Source organism: Micromesistius poutassou (genome assembly GCF_964030765.1).
Source record: "Micromesistius poutassou genome assembly, chromosome: 14".
In the NCBI taxonomy this organism is placed as follows: Eukaryota; Metazoa; Chordata; class Actinopteri; order Gadiformes; family Gadidae; genus Micromesistius; species Micromesistius poutassou.
The window spans coordinates 3,577,849-3,592,848 of record NC_140284.1 but is presented as its reverse complement, the minus strand read 5'-3'; the positions used below and the strand labels follow the sequence as shown (position 1 = coordinate 3,592,848).

The window sequence follows — 15,000 nt, the reverse complement described above, 5'->3', positions numbered from 1 at the left end:
TAAAACACACACACACACACACACACACACACACACTTGTTGTAAAACACACACACTCATATACACACTTGTTATAAAACACAGTGTAACACACACACAGCTTGTTTAGTGGAAACATCTGGATATGATTACCAGCTCCACAGAAAGCAGAGCAACAGCTTTTGTTGCCTCTGGTGTGTGTGTCTGTGCGCACATGTGTGTGTGTGTGTGTGTGTGTGTGTGTTGGAGAACAAATAGCACCATTATTTTGACAGGGGAGAGGAAGAAACGGAGTGAGAGGGAGGGAGAGAAAGGGAAACTAGCTTGCTTATGTTGGATATGAAAAGGGTTATTTTTAACAGATTGATGTCACTAACATTAACACACTGCACTGAGCCGCCAGCGGTGAACAGCAGCTAGGCTAATGGAGCTAATATCGTTGGTGTTGCCAACATCCCCTATATATCAAGCGTTTGTGAGATTAATAAATGGCTGTGCTATTAAAATGAAATAGTCTTGTGATAAATAGTTCACCTTGAAGATGAGTTTTAACAGAAACTTACCCCGATTCCTCCGCAGGGCAGTCGCACAAACATGGGGTTCACAGCAGCTGGGCGAGAGATAAAGACATACAGTTAGAGAGACAGAGAGAGAGAGAGTAAGCTCAATATATGAGTGTTGAAGAGCCAGTCTTGTAGACTCACAGGGTGTGATTACTGGTATGACCTTTGACCCCGAAAGGGTTTGGGTTCACCACATAGGGTTAACACAAATTGCATCTCTTTTATCACAGGTATATTTAATGTTATAATCATTTTGACACAACTTAATCGGTTCAATCAGCAATCTGCAAAAATTCCATTGACTGCACAAGCCTCTGTTCAGTTGTTTATAGTATCTTTTGATGCATTCAATTATTTATATTTGAACTGAAACTCAAAATTCATCATCATTATGCAAGTAAAGCCATCCATATAATATCCAAAAAAGGTCTTGTCAGAAACGGCTTCGGAGAATTCACGTTTAAACTCTAAATTCTCTTTATTGTCTTTATTGATTGGCGCCAAAACAAGAATAATAGATGCCGTGATGAGCCAGCATGTATTTCTGATCAAATCTGCGGCTGTGTTCTCTGTCCATATCTCTAAGGGATATATATAGCTCTCCGTCTGCTTTGTTGATGCTCAACAGATGGTTTAGTCATCTCTGGACCCATCGCTTCCCCCGGTGGTGGCTGCTGCACCTGCACCCTAGCAGCTGGTGAACACACTAGTAACGCTAGAACGAGAGGTCACATCTCCACTGGAAGGGAAGCAGGGAGTTTGAATACGCTCTCTTGGCCCTCTGCTCCGTTTCTCCGTGTTGCCTTGCCTTAACACGTCCTGGACCGACTATTGTGTTCTTAGGTTCTTGGTGTGAGCCGCGATGCGGAGCACTTTTCTGTCACAGCTGTTGGTGTACAATAAAGGATTCTGTATGTGAAACCTTAACGCAAGACGCTAGCCAGCGTGTAGCACAGCTACGCTATAATGAGGGGAGCCTGTAGCGTGGCTAGCAGCCAGATCAGCCAGAATGAATGAATGAGCTAAGCGGATGTTTGTAGGTGGTGGTTCAAAATATCTTGGAGCAAAGTTTCTTGGGGTGTGTGTGTGTGTGTGTGTGTGTGTGTGTGTGTGTGTGTGTGTGTGTGTGTGTGTAAATAACAAATTGATGGGATGATGTCATGGAAAATGTGTGTACGTGTATGGGTCCTTTTATGTGCGCTTGTGTCCCATTTGCATCTTCATGTTGGATTTGTGTGTGTTTATGTGTGTGTGTGTGTTTATGTATGTGTCCCTTTGCTCTGTGTATGCAAGGTATTAGCATGTCTGTGGGTGTGTGCCTATGCATGCATGTGTGTGCAGAATAGTGCATGCGTGTTTATGTGGATATCTTTGTTCATGCATATACATGTGTGTGAGTATATTAGCGCGTGTGTGTTTATGTCTTAGAATGTGTGTGTGTGTGTGTGTGTGTGTGTGTGTGTGTGTGCGCGTGCATACATAATAGTGTGCGCTTATGTGTGGGTAATAGTGTGTGTATGTGTGTCTTACAGTCCAGTTTCTGCCGTAGAGGGTTGGTTCCGTACAGCAGGACGTGCGCTTCAGAGTGGACAGTCTGGAGCTCCTCCAAACTAGCCTTCCTCCCCCGGATACACTGCGCGCACGCACACGCACACACACACACACACACAGCGTTAGTTTTCTATAAATTTTTCACTCTTTCAAAAAAGAAATGACTGAAGGTTGATTATTGTCAGGCCAATCTCTCCATCTGAAGATCCACATGTCCTCATTCCAGGCCTTACAGCTAGTAGATAAATTCTTCTGAACGGAGGCTTCTTACAAACACGTCCTACCAGATGCCACAAATACACGAGGAGAGGCACGGCGAGAGACTTAAGGAAGAGAAGAGTGACAGGGGGTAGATAGTCCAGAAAGATGGTCAGACTGCCTGAGGGACGAGGTTGTACTCAGCCCATCACAATTCACACATGCACATGCACACGCACTATAAATGTCATCTTCTTTTGTGTCAAAGCCGTCGGCCAGCCTGTTTGTTCTGCTCACGTGCAGGACTGGAACACGAGCGACAACAAAGCACACGTGCACTGCCCCGATAAGAGGCAGCGCTGGGCTCCAATCAGCAGAAAACACCCCAATCACAATGAGCTTTTACAGCCACAGCATCCGATACACAGGTGGACAAACATCAGATCAGATCATAAGGGTAGAAACTGTTCTGGAGCCGGCTGGACTCTTTATGTCAGAATACGGTCAACTTGGGACTCAGAAGTTGTGCAGGATTCTTTATTTTTTTTTAATCAAGAAATCTGGAATCTGATTTCTGGCAACCTAGTGCCCCCCTGTGGACACAAAAGTCTCTGACTTCAAAAATAATACAGATTTTTGTTATTATTCTCATTTTGCATCGCTCATACTGTCATCCAGCTATCCCCCCCCCCACTGTGTCTCTAGCCCTCACCTCCCCCTCCACCTACCCTCCTCTTTCTCTCCTTCCCTGCTGGACGACGGAAGGAAGGACGGACGGACGGGTTGACAATTAGAAGCCCAGGGGGTCTTTCGCTCAGTCGTCTAACCCAGGGCTTCGACCTCCCCAGGGGTCCAATCCAGGGTGTCTACCTCCCAAAGGGCTCTCACACAGCGCTCCAAGTCTGTCATGGGACTAAACCCGGGGATCCATCCCCCAGGGGGGGGTCTGACCCGGTGCTCCTACCTCACAGTGCGCCCGAAGGCCCCTCTCCTGCAGCCTGGACCAGATGCTCTGGATGCGGCCGGCGTGCTCCGGGTGGCTGGTGCTGTTGCCACAGATGCACTGGTGCTTCTGCATCAGGGAGTCGTACACCAGACCTGGGAGGGACACACACACACACGCACAATGAAGGAACTCCTCCTACTACCCCTACTACTATAATCTGCAGAGGGCCTGGCACTTTGGTCCACAGCGAAGAACGACAGAGGCTACATCACAGTTTAGGATTGGAGCAGCGACCAAAATGTTCCGCTATACACATTTAAAAGAAAGAGTTATTCTTTATGTGATAATAATAACGAAATAGAGTACAGAGTTGCTATAAAGAGGAGGCGTTGGGAACATAATTTATATATTGAAGTATTTTTCAAGTTTTGGAAACAGCATTTGGATCTATAATCCGAATCACTACTTGAACAACTTTTGTTGCTGAAGTAGTATTTCCCTATGGGATTACTAGTGTTTATTATGAATGAGAAACGTGTGTTAGTGATCTTTGTATTGACGGCGCTCGTCTCTGACCAACCTGTGGTGAAGCGGGGCTTGGAGGGCGGGTCTTGGACCACCAATGGGAAGGAGGCGGAGGCGGGTGATGATTGGGCCCTTGACAAGGGGCGGTGCCCGGCGAAGCTGATGGAGAGGCCCGCGGCCTCCATGGACGCCTGGTAGTTCCTCAGCTGGTGGATCCTCTGCTGCTCCAACAGCAGAGCCTGCTGCTGGTACAGAGACACAGACGCACGCACACACACAGACGTGTGCACACGCACACACACACACACACACACACACACACACACACACACACACACACACACACACACACACACACACACACACACACACACACACACACACACACACACACACACACACACACACACACACGTTACATTGCTTGCATTGGCTTCTCCATGCCACCAGATGGTGGTATACTCACACATAACAATGAGTCACGTTAGCGTGTCTAAAGACGTTCATTCAAGCTAATCAAATGTATTTTTCTTAAAGTAAATAACACACTATTAACTTAAGTCACAGCAGCGTTAGGATCATATTAAACTCTACTTAGCAACCCTGCTATCAGGGGTTTAAATCAAATAACAGTCGAGGCTAAAGAGGCTACAGGGCATATGCAAATGTTATTGTTCTGGTTTGCAGACTGTGCTGCAAGTCAAGAATATTGAGTCTGAAGCTCTGAGAGCCTCAACAGCTCTGTCGAGCTGTTGAGGCTTCAGGACAGGAGTGACGTGAGACACGCAGTATCACCAACACAGTGACAGGACAGTTATTTAAAATTGTCATTCCGCATTTTGCATCAAATTCGATTATTTTTTCCCCCCCTAACCCTTTATTAATTGCATCTCCTGTGTGTTGACATTTTAACCTCAAATCAACTGCGCGTTGAATTTGAAAAATCAGGAAAGATTTAATGCAGAATCACAAAAGTAATCCCAAGCCAAAATGTAAGCGAGCACATTTGGGTAATGTATGCAAATCCTCGACTACACAAAAGTTACTGAGGAGCGACTGTAGCACGTTCTGGGCCCCTCAGCTGTTAGTGTTGGCACTGCGGCAACCAGGACGAACTGATTCGATTAGCTGATGGAGAGGCAGAGACCGGAGACATTGATTGTGTGTGGGTCTGCACACGAATGTCACGGAAGCAGAAAAAAAATGTGTTTTTAGATGCAGAGAAAAGTACAAACACATCTGCTGTAGTGTGTGTGTGTGTGTGTGTGTGTGTGTGTGTGTGTGTCTGTGTGAGTGTGGCCGCACGTGTGCATATGCTTGTCTATGTGTGTGTGTGTGTGTTTGCGCGTGTGTCATGCATGTGTGTGTGCGCCCGCACGTGTGTATATATGTTTGTGTGTGTGTGTGTGTGTGTGTGTGCAGCTAACCTGCCCTCGGCCATTCACAGAAATACGGCAGCGAAGGAGTAGGAGGGAGAGGAGGACCGATAAACAGAGAGAGCAGTGAGAGAGACCAAAGTGATAGATGTAGCGTATGGTCCAGTGTGTTTTCGGGGAGTTGCATCCCAGGGTTAAAAATAGCTTCTATATCACCCATGGCAGAGAGACAGAGGGACGGCGAGAACGAAGGGGCAGACAGACAGGGCAGTCAGGCAGGCGTGCGGGCGGACAGACAGAGATGCAGAACAGACAGACAGACACAGACAGACAGGCGGACAGGCGGACAGAAGGCGCTGTGTAGTATTACAGTCAGTCCATCTGTTGCCGATGCCCTGGCAAATTTGGCTATAAGTGCATTCTCACACTCGCGCTTGAGAGAAGCAGGCCGTGGTTAATGCTTTAGCCTAGCGTGACAGCATCTGTACATAGACAGACACAACACGCCAATGTCATGGAGACATTGAGACTAGTATTAGTAAAAACACGGCGTCTAGCCAATGTTGGGCCTCCATTCGGAGCTTAATACACAAATTAGATGACAGCAGAGATTAAACGGTTGTAGATCTGAGGTTTAATGGGACATCGCTATGACGATAATGAAATGAAAGTTGATATGATTGCATGATTTACTGTGGAAGCAACAAGCAGATGGCACAGTCACATTTCTTTATCTCTGGGAGCAGAGGGTATATATAACTGGAAATGGTTCGGCAACACAGAACTCCACCTCACACACGCTCACTCTCTCCGTCACCTTCTCCCCGTTTGTTCTCCTTTTTTAGGCATTCCCATCCCCTGCTTCTGCATTCTTCCTCCCCTCTGCTCCCCTCTTCCACCTCCCCTCGCTCTGCTCCTCCTCATCTCTCTCTCATTCAAATTCTTTCTGCTCATAATCACACGGCAAACTCTACTCCTGCTCCTCCACCTCCGCAACCCCATCACCCCGTCTCCACCTCCTCCTCGTCTGCTACCCCCTCCACCTTGTCACCCTGAACCCCCCCCCCCCCGCCCCCCACCATCCACGCTCACCCTCACAACTCCTCCTCAGCCAACGCCTCCTCCTCACCCCCCCTCGCCCATCACCTCCTTCACTCCCTGTCCCTGCTCTCCCCCACGTCCACCACCTCCAGCCCCCGCCTCCACCTCCACCCTCCATCCCGTCACAGACCCTCATCCCCATCACCACCTCCAGCCCCCACCTCCACCTCCACCCTCCATCCCGTCACAGACCCTCATCCCCATCACCACCTCCCGCTCCTCCTACCTGTCTGAAGAGCAGCTCCTCGGTCTGCCGCTCCCGCTCCTCCTGCTGCTCCTGGGGGTCCAGGGGCTCCTGCTTGATGACCAGCGCTCGCTGCTCCTGCTGGCCCGAGGCCGGGGGGGAGGAGGTGCTGCTATTGTGGTGGTGGTGGTGGTGGTGGAGGTGGTGGTTGGTCGGAGGCGAGGAGGAGGAGCTGGCGGGCGAGACGGAGGAGAGCCCCTGGTGCTCCCGGAGCTCCTCCTCCGTCTCCTCGGGGTGGCTCTGGTGCTGGCGGGAGGAGGAGGTGGAGGAGGAGGAGGAGGAGGGCTGCTCGCTGGGCTTGGTCATCATCTGGAGGAGGAGGAGGAGGAAGAGAGGAGGTCAGGAGGAGGAGGAGGAGAGGTCAGGAGGAGGAGGAGGAGGAGGAGGAGGAGGAGGAGGTCAGGAGGAGGGGGAGGAGGAGGTCAGGAGGCCAGTGGTGGTAGAAGGACAGAGGAGAGATGTGTGTATCCTTTGGATGGTCGTTTGTGGATCCCGTCACTAAGGGCTTGTTATCGTGCATGTGGCGCCCTGACACTGCAACATAAGACATGTTTTTGTGGCCGGTTTGACCACAAGACGACAGTCGATTTGTACAGGAAATGGGCATTAGATATGAATCTAATGTGAGAGCAAATATGTAATCTGGCAAACTAGCCAAACAGGACACTATCAGACACGTCGTCTATCCTTAACAATTAGGACTAATTGTCAGCAGACTCCACAGTCTGCTGAATATTTATTCAGTGATTCCTTTTCTTGAGACAGACATTCAGCAGCAGAACAGCTAACAGATCGGAGCAGGAACACCCCTCATCCATTTGGGGTCCGTGAACCTGACCTAACAAGCAATCCTTCAGGAATAATAAATAGCAATGGGAAATGCTATTAAAGAATAAGGCCGTCTTAAGTTGTTTCTATGCATGAGCATAGTTTGAACCACAAATAAGGAAAACTCGCCTTCCTATCTTACAGCCCAGCTCTTTCAAGCAGTAGGAATATGAATAATATGAACACATCAAGATAAGAGCAGAGGCAAAAGAACAACATGAAGGTAGAGATACCAGCAGTGAGGGAGAGAGGTGTGTGTGTGTGCGTGTGTGTGTGTGCATGTGTGTGTGTGCGTCTGTGTGTGTGTGTGTGTGTGTGCACGTCTGTGTGTGTGTGTGTGCGTGTGTGTGTGTGTGCACACACGTCTGTGTGTGTGTGTGTGCGCACGTCTGTGTCTGTGTGTGTGCACGTCTGTGTGTGTGTGAGTGGGGGCTTATTACAGGAATTCTGTTGTGGCAGCGGGTTGTCTTTATCGCCACGGCAATGACCGGAGAAACACACACACACACACACACAGACACACACACACCCCTCAACCTTGGTGTCTAAGGTCATCGATGTAGTGGCCGCTGTTTGCAGATGGGGCTCTCACACACACACACACCTCAAATACTGACACACACACACACACACACAAACTAACACAGAGACACACAAACACATAAAACACACACACACACACACACACACACACACACACACACACACACACACACACACACACACACACACACACACACACACACACACACACACACACACACACACACAGAGCTGTCTGGCAGGTGGCCCAGAGAAGCGTGCATTGACGTCAGAGAGCAGACTCTCGCCTCATTCCTGTCCTTCTTCTTCAAACAAACCCTCCCTCCCCGCCCTCCACCTCTTTCTCTCTCTTTCTCTCACTTGCTTTTCTTCCTCCCTGCTCTGTCCATCTCTCCTTTTCTCACAGAGGAAATACTTTCTGGGACATGAAGCGTGGGAAGAGGGGGAGAGAGACACTCAAGACGTATCTGTTTTGGTGGTTATAGAGAGAGAGAGAGAGAGAGAAAGAGAGAGAGAGAGAGAGAAAGCACTGCAGTGTAAAGCAACATGTTCCGTCTCTAGTGCTTGTCACTCTGTCTTCTTATTGTTAGAGCTTTACACACACACACACACACACACACACACACACACCTCGAAGGCCGTTTTACAAATGGAAAGGAGGACGTTCTATAGTGTAAGGGGAACGCTAACGTTTCACTCTAACTGCACCTTTCCACTGCTGCTTAAAAATGATCTTGGGATTATAAAAACAGGACCATACAAGCCTTCTCTTCGGATTTACGATCTCTGGTTCCCACAACGTTGGCACAGTATAACACAGCCCCAGTCCGTTTTCCTAACCTCGCTGGCACCCAGGGTCACAACTGAAGTCAGGCAGTTTGATCGTGTTTCTCCTTCGGATGCCAGCAAGTCCTTAACACTCTGGAAATGGCCAACGAAACCAACACAGAGGCTTCATATTTATTGCTAACTGTGGTCACCTCTAAATAACAACAACAAACCCGATATAAAAATAATTGCATTATATCTTGAAAATACGTGACACTTTATACGAGTTCGACTGCGAGGCCAGAATTAACTCCACCATGAAACCATCAATTTTAACTGCACAAGCGCGTGCACCTCATATTTCATATTTAATTCTATATCTTGGTTTTTTTCTGCATTACCACCAATGTATGCTTTGTATGTTTTTATACTTCTTAGATTACCCCTTCTTAGATTACATCACTGAATTCACAGAATCCCCGTTTGTACAGCACATCTGAAACTAAAAAAGCCTTTGCGACCAAATCCAACAGGCTTACGACAACACTGTCAAGGCTGATGGCCTTTGGCTTTTTTCTGTCCCTCTCCAAACAAACAATGTGTAACCAAACGGTAGAAGACAGTGTAGAACTCGATCTATAGATAGACACACACCAGACACACACATAGACACACACATCCGACACACACGTGTAGTTACAACACACGTACCTACATCAATTGTAGTGCGTGTTGCGTGGACGTTTGACATATTTAGTTTGTTGACCAAGGATCTGCAGTCTAGCATGCAGATGTGGGACTAAAGAGCGGGAGCATTAGGTCATAACCAGAGATTCAGGGGATTAATCCAGATTATCCAGACCGGCTCCCGCTGTAATCTCATAGGGAATGACACGCCACTGTGCTTTTATACACTGGACCTTTCTGTACCGCCACACATGATGGCCCTTACCAAACCCATAGGAAACTGGATTTTTGACCTTTTATCTTTTTTTTTATATATTATATCCTGTAATGTTGATTTCCTGCATTTCCATATTTTGTATACACCACAACAAATGACTTAAGTTAAAGTCATATGTTAAAGCTCTCGTGGCGATAAAACCCTTTCGGATTTCTGAAAGACATCATCGCCATAATGAAGGCCATAAAGACTGTTTACAAGGACTCCCTCATTCCCAGTGACGTTTAAAGCAAAATGAAACGTTGTTCTGCACTTAAACTCAATGCACCGTGCTATTCTTATTGACTAGCATTGGATGACCTCAAAGACGCTTTTTATGTTGAAAAATGTTCAGACCTGAGTCAGAACCCTAAACGCAAGAAATAACAAGAAAACAACAATAACCACCAAATATAACCTAAGATGTGCTTTTTCCGGGGTTAAACAGAAGTACTTCTGAAATAATTTTGAGGCTTAAGCTTTGGACCAAAAAAAAAAAAATACTTGAGTGGTGAAATGTCATCACAATCCACCATGACACCAACTGAGTCTAATCCAGAAGAAATGTCACCGGATACGTGCACGCTCCTGCAGCACAGTGACCGCCACGTGCACTATATATATATTCCCCCGCTTGTCAATTATCGTCTGTTGCTGCGCATCGTCCCTAATGATCCGACACTCCGACACACGCACACACCATCATGCTTCCTGTGTGGCCATATAAGGAGTCAGCTTCCTCCACTGTGTCGTTGCCGAGGCGACAAGGAACACACACAGACACGCACGCACACAGACACATGCACACAGGTTTCTCGGAAATTGACAAAGTGGATTCTCTCTCTTTCTCCCTCTCGCTCTATTTATACACACACACACACACACACACAGTCAAATATAAAATTATTCCAACCCACTCGCCCATACATATACGCTCTCACAGCCATGTCCCTCCAACCTACACACAGATAAACGTAGACTCTCCCACACACACACACACACACGTACACCCACACCCACACACACCCACACACACACCCTAGCCCACCTTGTTGATGATGTGCTGCTGCTGGAACTGCTGCTTGTGTTTCTCCAGGAACTGCTGGTGCTGCTGCTGGACCACCAGCTGCTGCAGGGCCTGCGCCGGCCCGGCCTGCTGCTGGGGCAGGGGGGCCGACTGGGTGCGTCCCAGGGGCCGGTGGCCCCTCGCCAGCTTGGACACGGAGGGCGGGGGCAGGGGGAGTCCTGGGGGACGGGGGGGACGGGGGGGGGGGGGGTGTCAGACACAGGGGTGTTAATAAGCAGCCGGAGGTGGTGACTCTGTTTACAAAGGAGGCTGAGGAAAAGTACTGTTTACTATTGACATATGATGTCATTTGGCGGAGCACACAATCAAAATTGGAGTGGAGCTGCGCTCGCCTCGGGAGACCGTCGGGATATTCAAGTTTGCGTTTGCGCAGTGAATATCACTCTGGCCTCCGCTGGCCAGCTATTGATTTCCAAATATGGACGCGGGCGGCCTTGCATTGTTAAAAAAAAACCTCAGCCAATCAGCGGGAATAACAAAGTGATGTTCTTTCTGCCTTTGCTCTGGGTCGGTGGCTTTGTTTTCTCCTGCGTTGGTTAGTTCTGAGAAGGAGTATCGTTGTGTTGCTGAACTATAATTGGCCCTGAAAATATCGCTCAACAAAAGGTTGTCTCATAGTGTGTCACAGTCCCCTCGGTGCGGTGTGTGAGGGGACACCCAGCCCAAGGTGACAGGGTGTCTGGGTGCTCTGACGGGTTGGGTGGTCGGGGCGGGCAGGTCGGCCAGATGGCCAGCCAAGCGGATGACAGGAGAGGCTGCCGGTTGTGTAACAATGACGCACAGGCCAACGACGAGCAGAAAAGTTTTTTCAAAAACAAAGAGAGGTCGCAGACTTGAGGGAAAACTCCTCACACGAACTTGAGGTTGACCGTAACAAATTCACTTAAGCCTCAATCGACTCTTTGACGTTTCTATTATAATTCTAATCATGCAAAACTAGCGCAGGAAACTCGTGGTTTAGAATCAAATGGATTTGCTGTACTATTATCAATGGCATGTAGTTGTTATTTAAGGTTCTAAATTGGGCTGGGTATAAGTCGGAGTATAATTACTTTTGCTTCACTAACATTAGCAAGGGAAACCGTTATGTTTACCCATAACCTGCTAGGTAAACTATGATTTAGTAGCTTGGGGCTCAATGTTCAAAATACCGGAATTGTCCTTTAAGCTTATATAACAGAGGCTAGTTTAACAAAGGCTAATGTAACAGAGGCTAATGAAACAGGAGCTAGTGGAGGCTAACGTAACATGAGCCAGTGTAACACAAGCTAATGTAGCGACTGTAAACACCAGCAGCTAAAATGCTAGTGCAACATATGCTACTGAAACAGGCTAGTTAAACAGGCGCCAGTGTAACAGGGGTTTCTATACCATCTTTACCGGGTAAACAGATGCTCATACTACAGATGCTACTGTAATCAGGCCGGTTGAACCAGCCTAGTCGAACAGACGCAGTCGAAGTGGATTTCTCCACCGTGACCGTGCTGACCTAGTGGGTTGTGGGCCTGCTCCAGCAGGACCATGTGCTGGAGGAGGGGGTTGTGGGAGCCCCCGGGCACCCCGGCCCCCTCCAGGTAGGACGGCATGTGAGTGCCGGGCCGGAAGGGCGGCGACAACGGGATCCCGTGCTGTAGCCCTTGCAGCGCCAGTCGGCTCTCTCCATCCTGACGGACCGATAGTAACTGAGAGTGGAAACGGGGAGAGGTTCAGCCAAACGGAAAGGTGTCCACAACATTCAATACCAACCCACCCTTCCCCAGCACCTTTTGACAGTTCATGAAAATGTTTAAAATAACTTTTCCTTTCCATAACGCTCTTCGCTGCAAAGCACCACTCACATGTACATATCACTTGTCAACCCCCAATATCAAGTATTTTTGATCAGGCGACCCTTGAAAGAGGTATTCACGGGCCCGAAAATAAATTCTCTCGTGCCACATGTGTGTTTACAGGGGATAGCTTGATAGGATTAAGCCATGTACCGACTTGCCATTCGAATGAGCAGCTGTCACTTGTCTGAGTATATATGCCGATCAGAGAAATGGGATAAATGGCCGGAGCATGGCTGACTCCGGTACGCTAAGTGGCGCTGTACCCCTTTCAACAAATGGTTACAGAGCCACTTCCGGTTGACCTATACGTCACAGCAACAACAAACCATCTGACGGCATTCAATTGATTGTTTAATTCAATTCATGAAGTTTTGCAGTGAATTGTTGATTTCGTCAAAGCCATGTGTCGTTTGACCTTTCCGGCAACAACACAACTATTTATTACGTTGTCTCCTTCCAACGGAAATTCTCGAGGATGCGCAGAGTGCGAAATCCGATTACGATACGACGGCTGAGTATACATGCCGTTAGTTTGCCGACTCTGAACGACTTATCTAGGTATTCCTTTCCGAATACCTAGAGTTATGGTCCGATTTTGGTCCGATGCGGGTCAGACTAAGATGTTTACTATGACATTTTGAAACAGCGTCCGATACGATCAGAAATGTGAATGTCTGGCCCCATGTAACCCCACTGCCTGATAGTAGCGTTGTGGACGATGAACTCACGCTGCTTGCCGGGCCGGTGGCTGGCAGGCCCAGGGTGATGTTGGGCAGTGAGGGGGAGGTGTACAGAGACAGCTGGCTCACAGAGCCCTCTCTGGCCGCCAGCCTCTGGAGCAGGGATACCTGGGAGTCAAACACACAACGCAGCTCATGAGACACCTCTTTAGTGAGTGATGCACCCCTCCATCCGTCTCCACACACTTAAGAGCCAGACGTGTGTATAGAAGGTTTGGCGAGACCACTGTTCGATACATCGCGCTATTATGCCCCGACACGCACACATAGACAGGCACACACACACACACACACACACACACACACAGACAGACACAAACACGGTTCGAAGAGGAGGGTTAGCAGGTCGGTTCGATTTCAGAGGACACGAGCGGAGAAGACTGAAGTATGTTCCACCTCCAGTCAATACAAGGACGTCAATACAGCATTCAATAGGCGGACTCCTCTATAGACAGCCTATGCTGCGCTCATGGTCGGCGCACATTAACACAAGCGCACACAAACATCTCCCTTCAGCAATCGGATAAAAAACGGATGATAAAAAAATCCTATGCTGGAGTGTGTTCACGTGTGTCAGTTGCACTTCAGCACAGGATTTTATTATTATCCGGGTTTTTTTTTTCCACCCTATCCATGAAAAATAACATTTCTGTTGTTTTTTGTTTTATAGTAGAAGTTTTTATTGTGATTGTAATGCAGTTTTTTTAAACCACTTTTCAAGCACCTTGTATGATACTGTTTTATTGAGAAGTGCTATCTAAATATACGTTTTATTTATATATTATTATGAATGCTCTCTCTCTCTCTCTCTCTCTCTCTCTCTCTCTCTCTCTCTCTCTCTCTCTCTCTCTCTCTCTCTCTCTCTCTCTCTCTCTCTCTCTCTCTCACATATATATATATACCTCACACGGGCTGCTAGAGATGGGCAGTCCGTTCTCGTGGGGGATGTTACTGGAGCTGTTGTTGGGGGAGGAAGGGCCAGAGCCAGGGGCGCTGTTACACGCTGACTCTACAGGAGAAGACGAAAGATCTGTTACACATTTTCTCTACAGGGAGAAGAAGAAAGATCTGTTACACATTTTCTCTACAGGGAGAAGAAGAGAACGACGTTACACGACCGATTCTACAGGAGAAGAAGCGAATGATCCGTGACATGCTGATTCTACAAGAGAAGAAGGTCGGTTTCCAAATGAAACTGCCTCAATAGTGGGGAAGCTTCCCTGACAGGTGTTAATGAAGATAATACTGCGCTGTACGTACACAGCGCAATATTGCCAGCCAGAATAGCCAGAATCAGCAGCCTCTCAAGGAAGCTCGGGTCATCAGTCGCCCCTCTTCATCTCTTAAATAAACCTCAGGTAGGGCGCCACTTCCTCGCCGGCCACGTCCAGGGAGCGCTTCTTGTTTTGAGTTAACTTAAAGGGGTCCCCTCACCGGCCACGTCCAGGGAGCGCTTCTTGTTTTGAGTTAACTTAAAGGGGTCCCCTCACCGGCCACGTCCAGGGAGCGCTTCTTGTTTTGAGTTAACTTAAAGGGGTCCCCTCACCGGCCACGTCCAGGGAGCGCTTCTTGTTTTGAGTTAACTTAAAGGGGTCCCCTCACCGGCCATGTCCAGGGAGCGCTTCTTGTTTGAGTTAACTTAAAGGGGTCCCCTCACCGGCCATGTCCAGGGAGCGCTTCTTGGCGGTGGTGATGGCGCCGTCCTTCCTGCGGAGCAGGGGGCTGCTGCGCCGCTCCGTCACCTTCTGCTTCAACCGGGACCGCAGCTTCAGGTTT

The 15,000-nt window shown here is 48.3% G+C and overlaps 1 protein-coding gene across 1 annotated transcript in view; it reads right to left on the bottom strand.

The window, feature by feature from the left end:
• hdac4 (histone deacetylase 4) overlaps nucleotides 1-15,000 on the bottom strand; it is a 107,210-nt gene that overhangs the window by 27,275 nt on the left and 64,935 nt on the right. The window contains exons 9-18 of the mRNA XM_084478535.1: nucleotides 14,882-15,000; nucleotides 14,127-14,233; nucleotides 13,213-13,332; nucleotides 12,142-12,334; nucleotides 10,614-10,810; nucleotides 6,466-6,792; nucleotides 3,818-4,007; nucleotides 3,256-3,389; nucleotides 2,073-2,175; nucleotides 543-589 (exon numbers count right to left, since the gene is read on the bottom strand). The exon at nucleotides 14,882-15,000 is cut by the window's right edge and continues 10 nt beyond it. Coding sequence (XP_084334661.1) covers nucleotides 543-589; nucleotides 2,073-2,175; nucleotides 3,256-3,389; nucleotides 3,818-4,007; nucleotides 6,466-6,792; nucleotides 10,614-10,810; nucleotides 12,142-12,334; nucleotides 13,213-13,332; nucleotides 14,127-14,233; nucleotides 14,882-15,000 — 1,537 coding nt within the window. The remainder of the gene's footprint in view (nucleotides 1-542; nucleotides 590-2,072; nucleotides 2,176-3,255; nucleotides 3,390-3,817; nucleotides 4,008-6,465; nucleotides 6,793-10,613; nucleotides 10,811-12,141; nucleotides 12,335-13,212; nucleotides 13,333-14,126; nucleotides 14,234-14,881) is intronic.